General features: G+C 38.0%; 1 protein-coding gene across 7 annotated transcripts; it reads right to left on the bottom strand.

Annotated features, from left to right (window-relative positions):
• Window positions 1-2,022: 2,022 nt before the first annotated feature.
• On the bottom strand, window positions 2,023-16,067 carry LOC111607164 (potassium channel subfamily K member 10-like). Of its 7 annotated transcripts, none has more exons than XM_023329088.1 (9): window positions 15,853-16,067; window positions 12,516-13,419; window positions 10,810-11,078; window positions 8,137-8,254; window positions 7,871-8,031; window positions 6,917-7,103; window positions 4,579-4,730; window positions 3,576-4,505; window positions 2,023-2,325 (listed from the first exon to the last, which is right to left on the bottom strand). In XM_023329088.1, exons 3-9 carry the CDS (start codon window positions 10,996-10,998, stop codon window positions 2,119-2,121), a joined length of 1,944 nt encoding a protein of 647 aa, XP_023184856.1. In that variant the 5' UTR covers window positions 10,999-11,078; window positions 12,516-13,419; window positions 15,853-16,067; the 3' UTR covers window positions 2,023-2,118. The 7 variants fall into 7 exon arrangements, with proteins under 7 accessions (XP_023184856.1, XP_023184857.1, XP_023184858.1 ...); XM_023329089.1 differs by having other exon boundaries at window positions 12,516-13,416; XM_023329090.1 differs by having other exon boundaries at window positions 12,516-12,655.
• Window positions 16,068-17,958: the final 1,891 nt, after the last annotated feature.

The following is a 17,958-nucleotide window of genomic DNA, read 5'->3' as shown; positions in this document are numbered from 1 at the left end:
AACAAGCTACTGGTTTCCTTAAGTAGACACCTTCTCTATAATTATCCACACTGAATTGATTAAAACTACAATGAAGTAGATGATGTACTAATTCAAAAATCAGCCCTAATGATGAATTTAATGTATTTAAAATATTCAAAATAAACCCTTAATACATTTTAAAACAGTTTCAAGTTTCAAATTATAATTTTGTATTAGAGCTCTGGAAAAAATAAGGAGACCACTGCACTGAAAACCTTCTGATTATTCCACCTAATATTGATTTCTGAACTCTTCCTGAGATAAAACATTAATATTGTTGTTTCTAAATGAATATGAACTTGTTTTCTTTGCATTATTTGTCTGAATAATTTGAAAAATGTGTTATGATAATTGTTGATTTAAACCACACGCCAAAGTGATCAAAATATTGACTCATGAATATTAGAAATTGCATAATTTATAACAGTTTCAAGACACAAGCACTGCATATAGTCTGCATATAGCTAATGCCTCCGCTGCCAGTCCATCCCACCATCATTCCCAAACAAAGATGCTTGGATTCTTCCTCCTGATGTGGACTCTCACCCTCAACCCAGTGGGAAGAGTTCACCTTGAACATTGGCCCCTGACTTCGTTAAATTTAGTAAACTGATGTCTGTTTGTTGAGCATTAAATCTCAACACTTTACAATTTTCAAATAGTGCTATTTATTGCATCGTCTACAAAGACAGTCTAAAAATGAAACCGGTTTGAGATCACAAACCCAGACGCAGTAAAAACAGCCTGAGGAGTCATAACGACTGATCTGCTGATGCGTCGCATTTGGCACACCACCTTCCTCTCTTTCTAGCCTTCTGTCAACAAAGTACAAAATCTGTGGGAGCCTGGATCTGAGCACGGCCTCAGTCTGTTACTTATTTTGGCCCCAGACGAGGACTTAATGCCACGATATCTTTGTGAACTAGATCTTGATTCTGAGTATGCAGGAACTGACTGTTTACCCCTCATTTACCAAGAAATGAGCTCACTCAGGTCTCAGGGTGCAGATCATTACGCATCTTCTGCTTCACAGAGCTTCCACAATTCTCTACTGGTTTTATATGCTTTGCTGCACATATTTAACATTTTTGAGGGTTCAAAATGTACTTGTTGCCTTTTTCATCCCACTGGTGGACCCGTGTTTTATTTTAGCTCAGGATTTTGAGACCAGAACTCAAGCATCTTCTCTTACAACTTTTACTTCCAGAAAAAGTAACATAATAAAAACAAATCGGATCTTACAAAAGCCACTATAAGAGAGCCATAGACTTTTGGCTGAGGAGCTTTATGACTGACCAAAAATCTAGATAGCACCAAAATTAAATATTTTAAATATATGCTCCATGGTGAGCCGTAGGATGACATTATAAGTCTTGATATTTTAGAGAATGCTGCTAAAAGTCATGACAAACATAAATAACTGGTGCATATGCAGAAAAAAAACTAACGTAAAAGATGTTAAAAATTAAAATGACTTTGTAACATCTCATAGAAGTTGGTACACATCAAATCTACAAAAACCTTGAGGTTTCCTGGTTTTTTAGGACATCCATTCATACTTGATCCCTTTTTTCCTGCTTTTTTCCAGTTGAAAAACTTTTTGGCCAAAATATGAAACAGTACACCACTGTGAGGTGGTAATTCAGTGATTATTTTGGGGAGCTTTCACAACACTGGGTAGATTTTATGGCTTTTACTATTTTGATTCTTTATAATATTCATGAGTGGTTTCACGAGTCAAGAAATTGAAACCCCCGGGTTCCTTTATCCCTTAGATGACTTTAAAACCTCAGCCTAGAAAGTTTTTTTTTGTTCACAACTCATGAATCATTGACACTGATTCTGAACACATGTGATGATCTTACCAGGTTTTAAATATCTTGGATCTAGAGTTTGCTGTTGTGGTTCTGGCCCTGGGAATGTTATCCTGTTTTAACTGGGTGGTGTCCAGTACAAGCTTTGACACAGTGAAAGTTTAGTTAATACGCTAAAACCTAAGCAACAAGAAAACCCCAGATATTCAACTCTTTAACATCGAATTAATACTTAAACTTTTGTCATGTTACAACCACAGCTTAAATCTGTTTTATTGGGATTTTAAACCATGAAAAGTAACACATAAATATGACATAGAAGAAAATAATACATGACTTTGAGAAAACTGACACTCACTTTTACTGTGAACATACTGTCAATCACATTGGTGGCAGCATCCTGCTGTGGGACGCTTTTCCTGTCCCAGCAGGAACAGAGAAGCAGGACAGAGATGATGGGAAGATTGATCGAGTCACATACAGGAAAGTCCTGGAAGAAACTGTGTTAGAGGCTTCAAAAGACTAGACATATACTGCTCAAAAAAATAAAGGGAACACTTTAAGTGTTAAACACCTGTTTAAGTGTTCCCTTTATTTTTTTGAGCAGTGTATATCTGCAGGTTTCAGCAAATTAAATTTAAGACTTTTTAATGCCACCTTGAATAAAAGGCTGAAAAACTTTAAATATTTTAGAGGAGGGTTTCAAGATTCTGCTGTATTACAATCAGAAATGTTTGGCGTCAACCCCAATATTTTGAGAGCTAGTTTATAATGATGCTAAAACCAGTGAACTAACCAACAATAACATCGAACCCAACTTCACAATTACCTAGTTGGAAGTCAGAAAACCAGTGTGAGATTCTTCTGTTTATTCAAGCACCAAAGAAACATGTTCACTAACCACAGGTTATACGAATATTTATAGGTGTGTGTTAAAGATTGTATGAGAAATAAACTGTCCAAAAAGGTGCAAATAAACCATTTATTTATGTATGTATTATTTAAACAGGAGGCAGCCATATTGGATTTTCACTTTTGTGTTGGATTTAGACTTCAGGGAATATCCTTGTGTATTTTCCAACCATCTCGGAAAATCCAACATCAGAGTGAATACAAAATTAAGTCTTAGCTTTCATCCAAACAGGCAGTGGCAATGGATAAGAATATGTTTGTCTGAATGAAAAACTTAACAAACTGGAAAAATACAAGTAGTACTGTATCACTGTTTCAGTATGTTTTTAGAAACAATTCTTTTCAGTAATCCGGTTCTTGGAAATCTTAGTGTTTACAGAGCTGAAACTTCAGAATGACTGTATCAGATAATGTGTGATGTTAAAAGGAAAAAATGCAACTAATGAAATATGAACCTTGGTCTTTTTTTTAACAAAGGCATAAATATGACAGTCGGCATAAGATGTAAACATGAATCAACCCTTAAACTATCAGCGCCAGTAGGGAACAGAAGAGTCAGTCCAGATGCTGTTTAGCAAAAATATAAAGAAGGTGAAATTTGGGAGTTGACTTCATTGATGACCTTCAAGAAATTCATGATTCAAGATGCAGCATGGCAAGGCGTCAAGGTTTGTCACACAAACTTTGCCAGTATGCTATATTTATAGGGGGCCATCAAAGGCCAGGAGCTGAATCTGTCTAGGTCTCTGCTAGAGAAATGTCTGAAGGAGAGCATTCTGGAGGAGGTGTTGGGGGATTAGATGGTGGCTGCATGCTGAGCCTTCTCACCTGCAGGGGGCTCCACCTGTGTGTCAGTCGTTTCTTTATGCTCTTCCGCCTGGGCTTGCGTAGATGTCTCCTTTTCTCTTTGCTAACTGTGGGCTCACTGAGCGTGTCTGAAGACTCGTCAATGTAGGCCAAGTTCTCTCCGAAGAAATTCAGCAGCTGACAGTCTAATGAGGAGGCAGCAGTGCCTTGAGGGGATGGAGGGGGCAGTTCAGGCGTGGGAGGAGGGGAGCAAGAGGGAAAACTTTGAGGTGGGGTTTGACCGCAGGCACTGTTAAGTTCAGATTCAGATTTTTGTAAAATGCTTTGGTCTTTTTCATGTTCTGTGGCTATTTGTAAGCCCCTCAAGTCCCCTTCCTCCACGCCGCTGAAGGGATGAGAGCCTAGGAAACTGTGGAGTACTGAGAATGTCAAAGACACCGACGAGCCATCTGACTGGGAGTCATACACAGACTCATAGAGGGAGCCCTCCTGCATGGCTGTACCTGTGGAGTCCAGCTCTGAGGTGGATCGGGCCACAGGGAGGGAGAACGAGCGGGTCAGAACCTGGTGAAAGGGCCTTCCTTGTCCCTGAACACCAACAGCAGCATCTGGTCTGCTCCCCAGAGCTGCTTTTGGGACTGCTGGGTCTCCAGCTGCGCTGCCCCGTGGCCGAGGCTTGGCCACCGGAGCCCTCTCTAGAGAGGACTGACCTTCCAGCTGGCACATGGAGCTGGAGAGGCCGGCCCAGCGGTTCGGCAAGTGTCCGTTCTCAGAGGTGCCTCGAACCCAGTGTCCCAGGGTGCCGTGGGCTCCCCGGCGGATGCGGCGTCGCTCACTGCGTTTCCAACGCCGGCGTTGAAGAAGGAAAGGGTCGTTGAATTCCAGAGGGTTTGGGATACGGAAGTCCATGTTCTGGGTCCAGTCTGTGGCGTGGGCCCTTAACTCCTCCATCTGAAAGCAACAGAAGGAAACAATGGCAAGGGGGAAATGATGCTTCATGTCTCTCTTTATTCAGTTTCCTGACCTTAATAGCTCTCACCTCAGCGCGCGTCTTCTTGGACAGAACCCTCAGCCAGTTGCCTATCATGGTGAGGATGGAGGCAAAGTAGGCCAGGCCAAACACTATCCACAACAACACAAGAGGCTTGAAGATCGTCCCACCTTCATAACCTCCACCTGAAGAAAAATGCTGGACTTAGGAAGGTCTTATATTTAGCTGGTTAACTGCAGTCAATAAAAAAAAGACAAAAAAGTATACCAACAAAGATTACCCATCATGTCATGGGTTCTTGTCATTTTCCAAATTTGTCTCCATTTTTATCCCACTACTAGTTCAGCAGCTCTTAAAATATATATGAAAATGCACATAATGACTAGGAGTAGTATTTTGAGAGTAAAGCACTCCAAAACGAGCAAACTTGCAAGTTCTCCAACTCAAAACCCTCAAAACTTTCCATTAAACATGAGAACATCACCTTTTCGCAATGACATCATAAACACACTTCACATGTATGTTCTAGCAAGCTGATGAAACTCCTGATGACATTTCTTTTCCACAGTAAGGTTGAAACTGATGTTAGAGGCACAGAAACCTCCTATATATATAAGCAGACTATAGATTTTATGAAAACCTCTCCACACAGATGTCAAATCTACAGCTTTATTGTTGTGGTAAGATAGAAAGCAGTAGTGAAAACCTATCTTGGAGATTACTGAGAGCACAATTTGGTTAGAAGTGACTTCACACTTACTAAGATTTTCCAGATTTTATGTATTAAAGTCATGGTTCAAAGTCTAAGCAGGTTTAGGAGACTGTGGGGTGATGTTAATCTGGCGAGATGGGGCTCAAATCAGCATTGTTCCGTATGTTTGAAATAAATCTTTATTAGCCTGGAAAGATCAGTAAAGATCCTGGAGGAGTAGATCCTCACTCCTCCAGACAATCCCAGGTGCTTAAGCAAGAGACTCCTGAACTTTTCTTGTTTCTAAAACACATTTCACCTCTCATCCCAAAGCCTACTATTCTCTGTTCAGCACAATGTTTCTGTCATTGTTGTTTTAGCACTTAAGCACAAATCTTTACCAACAAAGAGTGTGTTCGTTTTAGAAGCTCCTTCTTGCCTCTTTGGTGATTGATGGTCTGATAGCAATGTTTACCGTCAGCAACAAAGATCTGAGATGTTATTTTGAGTTAACAAGTGCCATTTCATGCCCTGCCTTCCACTGAAGATCTGAAACATAAAACATTATGTGGCAACCACAAGAAATATCCACCATTTCTTTTTGTTCTGAAGTGCGGCTCAGACAGCACACATGACTTCAGAAGGTTGGTAGTTCTTATATAACCTTGAAAAGGAAACGGCGCTCAGAGGAATTGCATGGTGCAACTGCAATTAGGAAAGTATTTATTGTCAAGCATCATAAATGTGGCCAATTAGGGTTCAAGACATGTTAGCAGTATGTTCTTTAATTTTCACACACAGCAAATGTTTGTCGCAGGCTTAACATTTCCAGATTCTGGTTCGGTTCACCTTTGAACTTACTTTTTGCAACGAAAAAAGCAGGCATCACCATAGCAATCTGTTGTTACGAAGAGGCTTTGGTGGTGTGAGTAATAGTCATATTTTATGACACATATTATAACCATGGGCAGGCAGATCTGCAGCCATTGCAATCCAAAGAACCCTTTTCACCAGTTTAATGAAATAAAACTCATTTAATGCCACAAATTATGTGTGCCCTTTTGGAAAATAGATAAATTACTATAAAAGTTTTGTTGTCATTTTTGAAGAACCTCTGTTTTTTCCATTTTTATGTTTTAAAATAAAGAAAAACATAAAACTCTGTGTTTCCAATCTAAAGACAAGAAAAAATAAGTCAACAAAATTATCTTCTGTTGTGGAAATTTAATTCAATTATTCCATGACAAAAGAGGAATTAATATAAAAAAATTCTATACAAAAAACATTTAAAAAAATTAGTTGCAGGCGTCTCAGGTTGCAGAAACCTGCCTCCAGCGATGTATAATTTTTCTGTACAATTTTAATGTTTAGTTTAGTCTCATATTATCACCCTTCCTCTCTGCTCCATAGACAATTTTGAATCACCATAGCAATCTGACCCAGCGGGTTACTGTGGTTACTTAGCAGGTTCTTCTAGCATTTCACATATAGCAACATGGATATAAAACCTGGAAGCTTTCAGTAATTAAATAACCTTTTTACCGATTTGTGCGCTGCAGTGCCATTACTCACAATTTATCAAAAAATGTACTTTTTCTTTTTTGCAACCTGGTGCTTGTGATTTTTTGAGTGAGTCTTGACTACAGTGGCCAGAAAGTAACACAAGTCGCATGTCGGCACCTGGTACGAAGTCTCCAAATCCAACAGTGGTAAGGGTGATGACCACGAAATACAGCGACTCCAGAAACGACCACCTCTCCACTTTCTGAAACACGACCGTCGGGACAGCGAGGAAAATCAAGCAGCCAATAAGGATGGAGAGAACTGCTGACATCACGCGCACAGTTGTGGACCTGATTTTACGTTTCTGCAAGAGAGACAGCAACAGCAGATTTAAACATAGTTTAGACTTAGAGGTGTCTAAGGAGACTTGTGATGTTTTTACGCTGGTTTAATAAGCAGCGTATGTCCAGTTATACTTCAGCTAAAATGTTGAAATACAGAAATGCATCTTCTTCTATTAAATCTTTGCATCCTTTTTCTAGCAGATGGGATTCAGGAGGCGGAGTAAGCCACTCAGTCCTCCCACATGCCTCTTCTTTTCATGGGTGAGTTGTGTTTAAAATGAGTCTGTAAACCACCATGGACACCCATTTCTAACAATAACCCTTGAAGCATTGCATTCAAATGTGAGAATGCATAAAATAGCTCACTGGAAAACTCACGCAACAGAAAGCTGACATGGAACCATATAAAGTTTGAATTTAGATTCACATTTGCCTCATCTGCTGCTTAAAGATGGTATAAAATGATCTACAGCACAATAGGGGCTTACAGGGCTTATAACACAAACTTACAACAGTTGTAAAGCACTCTCTTATCAATAATTAAAAAACAGATTTTTGAGTTTGTGCATAATTCTTCTCAAAAAAGATCTGCTGGTCCAGATTAAACTGTTCCAAAGCATGGCAACCCTGTGACTGTGCAGTGCTGTTAATAGCTCTTAACTGCATTTTAGCTGATGACTGTCCGGATGTTGTTTTCTCCTCTAAGTAAGGCTAAAACTGAAGGTAGAGGTGCAGAAACCTCCCAGGGTAAACGAAAAAACCTTAGATTAGGACAGACCATTCTCACCAAAAACAGGTTCTCAATCTTGGCCACAGCTCTCCGCAGCACCGTGCCCATGTGATCACCCACTCCAGCAAGCAGGATGCCAAACATGGGGATACCGACCAGGGCATAACACACACAGAACAGCTGTCCAAGCCACGTCCGAGGGGACAGATTCCCAAAGCCTGGTAGATACACAACAAAACATCACACTCTGAATCGATATTGCAAATATTTGAGCGAGATCATTGGTTAAGACAATCAGATAGATGTATTTTGTTGCTCTTTACCTATGGTGGTGATGATGGTACCACAGAAGAAGAAAGCGGAGCCCATGTCCCAGCGGCTGGTCAGGTTGGCAGGTAGGTTCCTTATGTCCAGGCCTGCCTCGACAGCAGATACCAGTTCCTGCAAAGCAACATGTAGTTCACGTGTAAATGACCAGTTCTTGCGAAAATATACTCATTGTAGCTTTATTTGTAATTTTCCTCCTTCCACATTCAAATTTACTGAACCACAGTGAAATGAACTCAAATAAAAGCAATAAATTAAAATGTGAAATATTTAACAGCAGATGGGGAAATCTTTGTTGTTTTGCTTGTAAACATACTAATAAAAATGTGAAATAAAAATTATTATAAGTGTAATATGATCCTGCACAAAAATATCAATATTTTTGCAATTTTGTTTTACTACAGATCGACAAAATGTATCTGGTATGATCCGCAGAAATGGAATCTATTTAATTTAATTTATTGTGACATGTTTCACCAGATAATTATAATTTTTCTGAAGTAGGAGGCGATCAACATGCAACATATTGACGAGGAAATATTTCCCTTTCTGGCTTGTTCTCCAAATCTTACAGATTGTGAGGACATCTCTTGTAGTCGATCCCACAAAGTTTCTCTCAGATTTAGATTTGGCATCTGTTCAGGCCCTTTGATAACATCATTTTCTCTTTGACTGAAAGTGAAATTAAAAAAAGAAAACATAGGTTCTTGTACAAAATTCACTGGTATTAGGAAGTGTTCATAGTTTCGTCTATTTTGACAAAGACCTTTGTTCCATCTAAAGAAAAGTAAGCCCAGAGTGTGCCAAAATTACACATTGGCATTTGAAACAAAAACTTTAGTTTAAATTAATCAAACTCTGATGTTTTCTACCAGAAGGTTTTGTGATTATAGTCAGAATGACCAGATTTTATAATATATATTTATACAGTTTGAGCCTTTTAACTCCTCTAAAAACCATGGCTTTAACTAAAAGAGGCAGAGGTGAAGACAATCTTACACGAAGAGTTGAACTGTATTTAAGGTTAATTATGTTCAATGTAATGTATTAGATATTAAATAGAAATTGAAACTCAGTGTAAAGGTGCACAAAATAAAATATTTCAGCTCTACTGAACAGGATTCGTGTCACATAACAAAAGGTAGGAAAATATTCTCGATGATGTCTTCTTGAAGATTTCTTGACATCACAAAATCCTGGGATTTTTAGCAGGTGCGTTTTTATTTTTGTCGCTGTAAACTGTTCCTGTCTGCTTTTCTGTTTGCAGTGTCCTCGTCTCTCTTCCCGTTTTTTTAGAAAAATGCCAGAGTAGATCACAGGGCGCCGCTCAGAGAAAAGATTGGAGGTGGTTGTTGTAACTCAAATTAATAGAGTCGTATTTTTTGACAGGCATCATAAAGCAACTGTGTTTTTCCCCGTGCAAGCGAGCCCAAATAGTTTCTGCACGATGAATGCTCATATCACCGTTGCCTTCCTTCTCTGTGAAGCTTGAATTTCCATCATTCTTCATTCAAATCTTTTTGTTCAGTTCTGATGAGATGCCATGTAATTAACATAGAGCGGCAGCGGACAGCTGAAAATGCCAGAGAATGGTTTTCAAGAGTGTTTCCAAATATTGTAAAGTCTCTTATTCTTTGACGAAAACAATGCAAGACACTTTCCAATCTTCTCAGGATTAAATATCTTATGTCCATAGAAACTAAAACCTTGAAGATCCTAATTATTGCAGTGATCAGTAGGGCTTGTTTTGCAGAACAACCAAGAGCTCCTGTGTAAATCTAAATATTTATTGAAATATGTCAATAAAATGAGTAAAGGACAACAGTGATGTAGTACAGACTTACTAAATAAGTGAGATTTATTTGGTGAAAGTTATGCTGTACTGTTTTGAAAGAATGTGATGAAAAACTTTTAGGCTGCAGGCAAACACCGTCTGCTTTAATTTAGATAAGATTCAAAGAGAAAAACATGTGAGAATGATTCATAACATGTGGGCGCAGACATGTGATGAGGTGGTCATTATGTTATCTAAAGGACATTAAATGTAGCCACAGTTATACAACATTTATTGATGATTTACGTTCTGTTACGTTGCTTTTGACAGTTGGTGATTTTCTGTTATATATATATATATATACAGTATATATACTGTATATATATATATATATGTACAATTTATTTTATTTTTTATATGAATAACCTTTGATGTTTTTCCACAATTTTTCATGTTACAACCACAAACTAAATTGTATTTCATTTGGGATTTTATATATATATATATATATATATATATATATATATATATATATATATATATATATATATATATATATATATATGTTTTGGAGGGAAAATAATAAGACATTAAGAAATTTGGGGCGGATTGGACCCAGGTCCTTTAGGTGCAAAACCACCTTTAAATGTGTGACCCTCTTATGTTTGATTTAGCTCCAGATTGAGCAGCCGTCTGATTAGAACTGGTGCCGGCTGTCTCTGCGTCCTTCAGCAGGGCCTCCTTCAACACACTCAGAAACATACTGATTAGTATTTATATAGGTTATTATTTTAATTCTACCAATATATATATATATTTGATTTGCGCCATAAATTAGTGCAGGTAAACAACAGGAAACTCAGGAGAAATATTTTCTTCATGTGTCTGATGATACCTTCACAAGCTCTTGTAAATTAACCTCAGTGACGCAGGAGTTGTTACTGAGGAAGTCCTGCTTGGCCTTGAGCAGATTCACATGTGCCTTGCTCTCCTTTGGCGTCTCCAGGGTGACAAAAACGAGCGCTCCCATGCCCAGGTACAGCATGACCCCCGTCAGCAAGGTGGTGAGGGTGGTGCATCGCATTTTTCTCCTGCTCGTCACCCCTGCCCCTCCAGGGTTTGGGGGATGGTCCGGGGTCTCAGTCAGGATGCACCAGGATGCAGCTGGCCATAAACAGGAAGTTCCTTTAGACAAGCGCTGAATGCATGAGTGCAGATATATACAAACAAGGTGGACAAGTGTTCTGGGAAGAAACAAAAACTCTTCTTATATCTGTGGGTCAAACTATAATCAGACAAGGTCAAATGGTTAAATTTGTAGCTACTGCATTAAATAGCTCCCAATTTTTGCCCCTAAGTTTATTTGCAATTTATAATTTTATTTAAAAATAAATCACATTTTTGAAGCTCTTTTATAAGCTTTTTTCCATTTTGTATGAAAGGAAGATTATGACTTTTCTATCTACTTCTTAACGTCAACTGAAGTTTTATGAAAGTTTTAAGAAAGTCATTGACGGTGGAGAACAATTTCTTCCTGTTTTGGGAAAACAAGCAATGCTTTAAAGAAGACAATAGGTTTCCATAAACGTTATTACTACATAAATGGTGTTAGACACCAAGGCTCTAGTGTTTATTGGTGAAAACATGTGAGATTGTAGCACATCTTGGGCTGTTTTCAGCTTGTATCCTCATAGGCTCAATTTAGAAGAGAGATAATGTACCGTGGTGTAAAACGAATATCTTAATGATCCCTTTATTGCTTCTTTCATAGTACAAGTACAGCACTGTGCTGAAGTTTTAAACAGATTCTATTTTCTCTACATTTTTCTCCAAGAAGTCAGCTTTTCTTGGTAATCTTTGTGAAATAATCTCAGTCAGTGACTTCTTAAATCTTACTTAATTTTCTGTCCTTTCCTTTAACTGACCACGAAGGCATGTTGGACAGAGTCCTTAGAATTTAAAAAGTGGAAAAACAAAAGTGACAGAAACCCTATCCTCTATGCTGTATTCACTCAGGTTAACTTTAAAATAGAAGTTTCTTTGACTATTTGAAATCATAAAATGCCAAAAAGGAAATAAATCAGAAAGAGAAAAATTCTATTTTCCTACGTTCAAGAATTTCATGTTACCAGAAATGGATAGAGTAGCAACAAATTCAAGTAAGAGAAAAAAAGTATTTGCTAAAAAGGCAATTCAAATACTGAGTAACATCAATCATTAAGTTTAAAAATTACATCAGACAGACCAAATCATAAAGTTATGTGGAACAAAAGTTAAAATAATTCAAATATAACATTAATTAATGTTTCTAACATTAATTAAAAATGTTTTCCAAATCATTTTCTTTCCATATAAAACTAATGAAACTTGAACAAAAACTGAAGTTACTCACAGTGGGTAGAGTACCCAGACACTTTACTCAAATAAAAGCACTGATATTTCATTATAAAATTACTCAAGTAAAAAAATACAGTATAGTAAGTATTTTGTTCAAAAAGCTACTCAAATAAAAGTGACTGAGTAAATATAATTAGTTACTACCAAACTTTGCCTCTACATAATAAGAAAACTTGATAACAAAACAGGAAAGTGAGTCTGTACCTTAATGTACCGATGGCAGGCTCATCCCATGTTAAACCTTCAGAGATCATTTGGAGAAAAATAATCTTTTCCTGGTTGTACCTTCAGCGCTCAGAAGAGAAGTGTGGCTCCATCTCTGCTCCATTTAAGCCATTTAAACACTTGTGGACACACAAAGGTACGCGTCAGTACACGAACACTTTCCAGCTTCTCTTAAAGCTCTTCCATTGAACACTATTGGAGGGAATTTATCACAAAAACTGGTGCAAAAGTGACAAAATGCAGGCCACCCTGCCAGCGGCCTCTAAGATGATTAGACTCTGCCAAGCTTCCAGAGAAACATCACACAGCATTAATCAAAAACCAGGTTTATCTCTTATCTTCACTTGGCTCCTCATGCTTTTCTTTGAGCCGTATTTACCTCAGAGACAGGCGCTCAGACAAACAGGGCTGGGATTTAGGAGCTGCTCGGCCCAGGTAGAGTGGACCCGGTCACCGCCATGTGGACTCTGACAGTGTACTGAGATTTTCCAGAGCCAGGCCAACTGTTAGCATTCTGCTCTAATGGACTGCTGTCTTTGTTTTGCATGGGGATTCCTGCTAACCAGCCCTGACAGATGTTTTTGGTTATATCACTGTCCAAACCTTCGCTGGCACATTTTGATATTGTGCTGAGCTATTAGGTTGGAGAAAGGAGGTCGACAAACTGAGATCTAATCTTGAGATAAACATCAGCGCAGGTGGGGTAATAAATCAGGAGCTTAGCTGTTTGGAAAGAAGCATGAAGGCAGGGCCAGTTATAAACGAGGTATTCTTAGGTTTACATTTACGACGGGACAAATCTTACCAAACTGTGGTGGACTGCAGGAAGATAAGCTCAGTTTGTGCCACTCCACATCTAAAGTCCCTCAGAATCACTGCACTGCTGAAACTCAAAATCTTGAAATAAGACAAAACTAACTTACAAGTAACTTTTCAGCAATATATCAGAGATTGGTTTAAGTAAATAATTCCTTAGTATTGATTAAAAGGTACTACTTCCACTGGCAGATGGGACATTTTCCCATGTTACAAATAAAATAATCTGCCTTGTACTTTTTCCATCACTATTAAGGAATTATTGGCTTAAAACAAGCTTCTATATATTGCTGAAAAGTTACTTGTGAGTTAGTTTTGTCTTATTTCAAGGGCACCAAGATATTTGCACTAGAAACAAAATCAATACTTTGTAAGTTTGTGTTTTTGCCGTGTATACATAGTGTATTGATACTTGTACAACATTTCCACATTTTGCCACTGTGCCTCCACAAACCTTGAGGATTACATGAGCTAGAGCAGCGAGGTAATGGGCAAACATGTAAACAGAAAGTAAACTAGAGTGCATGATTGTCTCTGAACATCAATTTTCAGGTCTTGCAACAGATTCCCAATTGGATTTATGTATGGCCTTTGACTATGCCATTTTTGCACATGAAAACACTTTAATCTAAACCCTTCCAGTGTTGCTCTGGCTGTAAATTCAGGATTGTTTATCCTGCTGGAAGGTGAACCTCCTTTCTATTCTTTCAGCCTCCAACAGGTTTTCTTCCAGGATGACTCTGTTTTTAACTCCGTCCATCTTCCCATCATCTCTGACCAGATTCCCTGTTACAGCTGAACTAAAACATCCCCACAGCATGATGCTGCAGTGCTGGGTTTACTACCAGACATAGACCAAACATTTACTTTTATCTTAATCTGACCAGAATATACATAACTTTAAGTAAGACCATTGTTTCAACAATTACTAAAAAGAAATAGATTTGAAGGTTGCATGACTAATAGTTGCAACCCGATTCTCCCACCCGAGCTGTGGATCTCTACAGCTCCTCCAGAGTTATCAATCTGGTTACATTCATGACTCATTGATGCTACATTTTGAGAAAATATACTGAACAGGGTATATACAGAGTAAAGGGGGCTGACACATATAAGCACCTCAAGATTTTTATTTGTAAAATAAAATTTCCTTCCACTTCACAAGGATGTGATGTTTTGTGTTTGTCTATCACATGAAATCCCAATAAGGTATTGGGACATTGACGTTTGTGGATGTAATGGGACAATATGTGGAAATGTTAGTGGGTATGAATACTTTTGGAAAGCTCTGCATAAGGATGACTGTGGGAAGATGCTCCTTTTTTATTAGCCATGTACAATGTAAAGGGGAAAAGTAGAAATCACCACAAATAAACTTTATTCCCAAAGGTTTTCAAGAATCTAAGAAGACTTTAATAAACATGATTTTTCTAAGAAAAGATAAATTTTGTCTTAGAAGACTTTCTGTTTACTATAGTCATTTAAAATGACTTTAAGCCATTAAAATAAATATTTAGACAAAGCACTATAAATCCCCACATTACCATATTAGGGAGTTTTGTGCAGTTTAATAATATCTCATGAGATTTCAGGTCTCAGGGGGAGTTAAGACCTCTGCAGGAAAAACATTTTGAATGATAATACAAAACGGAAACAGATGGTATTTACAGTACTACGTAAATGCAAAAAACAAGAAGAAACTGCTATAACCAAAAGCAAAGAAACCCAAACTAAAATTTGCTGCCTTGAAAGGATTTTAGTGGCACGGCTGTTGTACAAACTTCAGACAAACCATCAAAGACCGAGATGACCGACTGTGGGAGAAAATGTTGTCTCTTATGCAAGAATTTACCACTAAGGTCAAAAATAAAGGCCCTTCAGACATAATTTGGCCTGAAACTATTCAACAGAGAGCTAACCCTGACGTCAGGAGGAGATCACAGGTTGCAGTTCTGGTTTCATGCTCTGGGAACAAAATAATGACAGAATGTTTTTGGGGTGCAGTAAAAACAGAGAAGATACTCAGACTGACAAATAAACATGTGGATAAATCTGTAAAAAAAACAAGCCTGGGTCTGTCGGTTGTGTCAACGCTGCAAAAACACAAAAATCTTAAGTGTTTTTGTCTAGTTTCTAGTATGTTTTGTGTTAAAACAAGACAAATCATACAAGTTACTTTTCAGCAAGATGTAGAAAACTGTTCTAAGCCAATAATTCTTGACTATTAATAAACACTACTGGTTCCACCGGCAGATTGTTTCATTTAAACATGGGGAAAATGTCTAATTTTACATTTTTTTTACTTGTTTTGAGAAGAGCATTTTTTGCAGTGAAGTTACTTTGCTTAGAGAACCTATGCTTGATCAGCACATTAATAAACTGTTTTCATACATTCTGACAAAATTTGTGGAAGAGGTCTCAGAACAGAAGACATGATAGAAACAAACACTTGTCCTTATCAAAACAGAAAAAAACAAAAACTCTAAAAGACAATTCTTACCTTGAGTTTTGGCAAACGCTGGTATCCAACTGTACTTTATGCACAAACTCTTCTTCTCCCACCATTCAGGAGTGAGCGATAAGTTCAGTGTGTGTGTTGTGCGGATGCATGGGTGCATGTGTGTGTCTCCTCCTTGGAAGGTGTTTCCCCCGTTCTCGTGACCCCGCATCACTCGGGCAGAGGGGAGCAGATCATATGAGGGTAGGAGGAGATGAAGGAAAAGATGAGGCGGAGTGCATGAGAAGGCTATTACAGCGCTCGGGGTGTGTGTCTGTGTCTGTGTGAATGTTTGATGGAATGGCGTCACAGCAAAAGGAAGAGCAGAGGGCCTGGAGTTTCCTGAGCTGGACATCAGGGTGTGTGTGCGTGTGTGCGTGGCTCTCTCTAAATCCATCGCTTGTCTGGGTTCTGTCGCTTCGGGAAGTAAGAAACATTTGTTTCTTCAAAACCAGAAATAAGGTCCACAGTTTTTGAAGAACTTGAGGAAAATGTGCATTGTGAAACAAAGCAGGCTGAAAAAGCTCTCCAGCAACTTCTAATAATGTGTTTGTGACCAAGAGGCAAAGGCAGAGGGACGTTGATAATTGCGGAAACACTTATGTGATTTAACCAAGATATTCCACCTAAAAACACTTTCAGGCTCTCTTCATTTGACCACAACACTAGTTAAATCGTAACTGGAAAAAACAAACAAACATCTCTTCATGTATGATGAAATAAACAGCCAATGAGTGGAAGGCACTTAAAGAAAAACAACAATTAAAACAGGAGCAAAAGTTTTATTGTTATTGAAAAAAAAAACCACACAGACATCCACATTGAAGGAAGGTAACAGCCTCAGTTTCCCTGCTCACAATCAGACTAAGGATGAAGGACGAACAGCTCAGGTGGAGTCAACAGGTAATGCCAGGAGAGAATGGCAGCATTTAAATTAAAAAAATAAAAGGCAGAAAACATGAAATAAAAAAAAAAAAAAACAGTCCTAAATGCAGCTTCACTAACTTCACCTCAAAACACAACAAACGCACTCAGATGCACATTCAAATAATTCAAGTTCATTTAAAATATTTTAGACTACAAGAGCTTAATAAAAACAGTCTAAAGTATGTTCAAGTTGATGAGAAGTGGCCCAATAAAAGCAAATCAAGCAGTTTTTATCTGCGTTTATGCAACTAAACAGAGAGAGGAAAGGATGACGTTCCAGCAGCAGCAGGACGGAGGGGCCTGCAGCTCCCAGAGCATCATCACTTGAGTTTATCTATGAAGGCCATTTAGTTCTGTCTGAAATATCCAGAAATACTTGCTTTATCTTCAGACAAGTTGATCCTTTTTAGTAAAACAAACAACAAAAAAACAACAGTAATATTGTTTCCCTTTATCAGAGCATTTTACAAGATGACAGAAATACATGAGACTTAACATGGGGAAACCAAACAGAAAACGCTCAATAATTTGCACATTTTCATTGTTATTTGTGATTCAAAATGTAACTGGATTTGCAAAGAAAACGTAACAAGTTACTCCCACATCATAATTGTGTTAAAGCGACTGAAACCAGATGGTCTTGGCTCAAGGTAAACCAGAGCTCAAGTCGATTAACAGTCATATTTCCTATAGGACTCATAAGGTTTAATAACCTCAAAAAGATCCATCTAGTTAAAAGAAAAAAAAAAAAAGAATTCATTTTATTTGTTTTATAACAAAAATATTAAAGAAGTCCAGTTCTGACTGTTTCTCTCCACTGTTGCCACATGCTCACTTTACATGAGAGATTGCTGAAAAATCAAGGCCACCAATCGGCATTATGTGATCAACTGAGTCTGATTGTGTTGTCAGGATTAAATCTGCATGTTTGATCTCAACTTGATTAATAACTGAAATAAATCTGAGCTAAAGCTAACTGGATTCAATATATTTGGACATGAATCATGTCAGTTGTAGGTTTGAGATAATCTCTGTAATAAACCGGCACCGTGTATAAATAAGTTCAACATCATGGTTGCTGATTTCCAGCCCCTTACATTCAACACCAACACAAAGGTGAAAACAATGAGTTTTACTCTGAAACATTTGTCCAGATAGAAAACAATTTAAAAGAAAAATTTG

Source organism: Xiphophorus maculatus, chromosome 23, assembly GCF_002775205.1.
Source record: "Xiphophorus maculatus strain JP 163 A chromosome 23, X_maculatus-5.0-male, whole genome shotgun sequence".
NCBI classification, from domain to species: domain Eukaryota; kingdom Metazoa; phylum Chordata; class Actinopteri; order Cyprinodontiformes; family Poeciliidae; genus Xiphophorus; species Xiphophorus maculatus.
This window is presented reverse-complemented; position numbering and strand designations above follow the sequence as displayed.

Excerpts from the sequence above, each read along its gene's own strand:
- LOC111607164 (XM_023329088.1), bottom strand. The coding sequence starts at position 10,998 with ATGCGATGCACCACCCTCACCACCTTGCTGACGGGGGTCATGCTGTAC. Across the intron at positions 8,032-8,136 it reads TACCATCATCACCACCATAG|GCTTTGGGAATCTGTCCCCT; the intron begins GTAAAGAGCAAC and ends TGTATCTACCAG. Across the intron at positions 2,326-3,575 it reads ACAGGTGGAGCCCCCTGCAG|GACTTTCCTGTATGTGACTC; the intron begins GTGAGAAGGCTC and ends AGTTTCTTCCAG.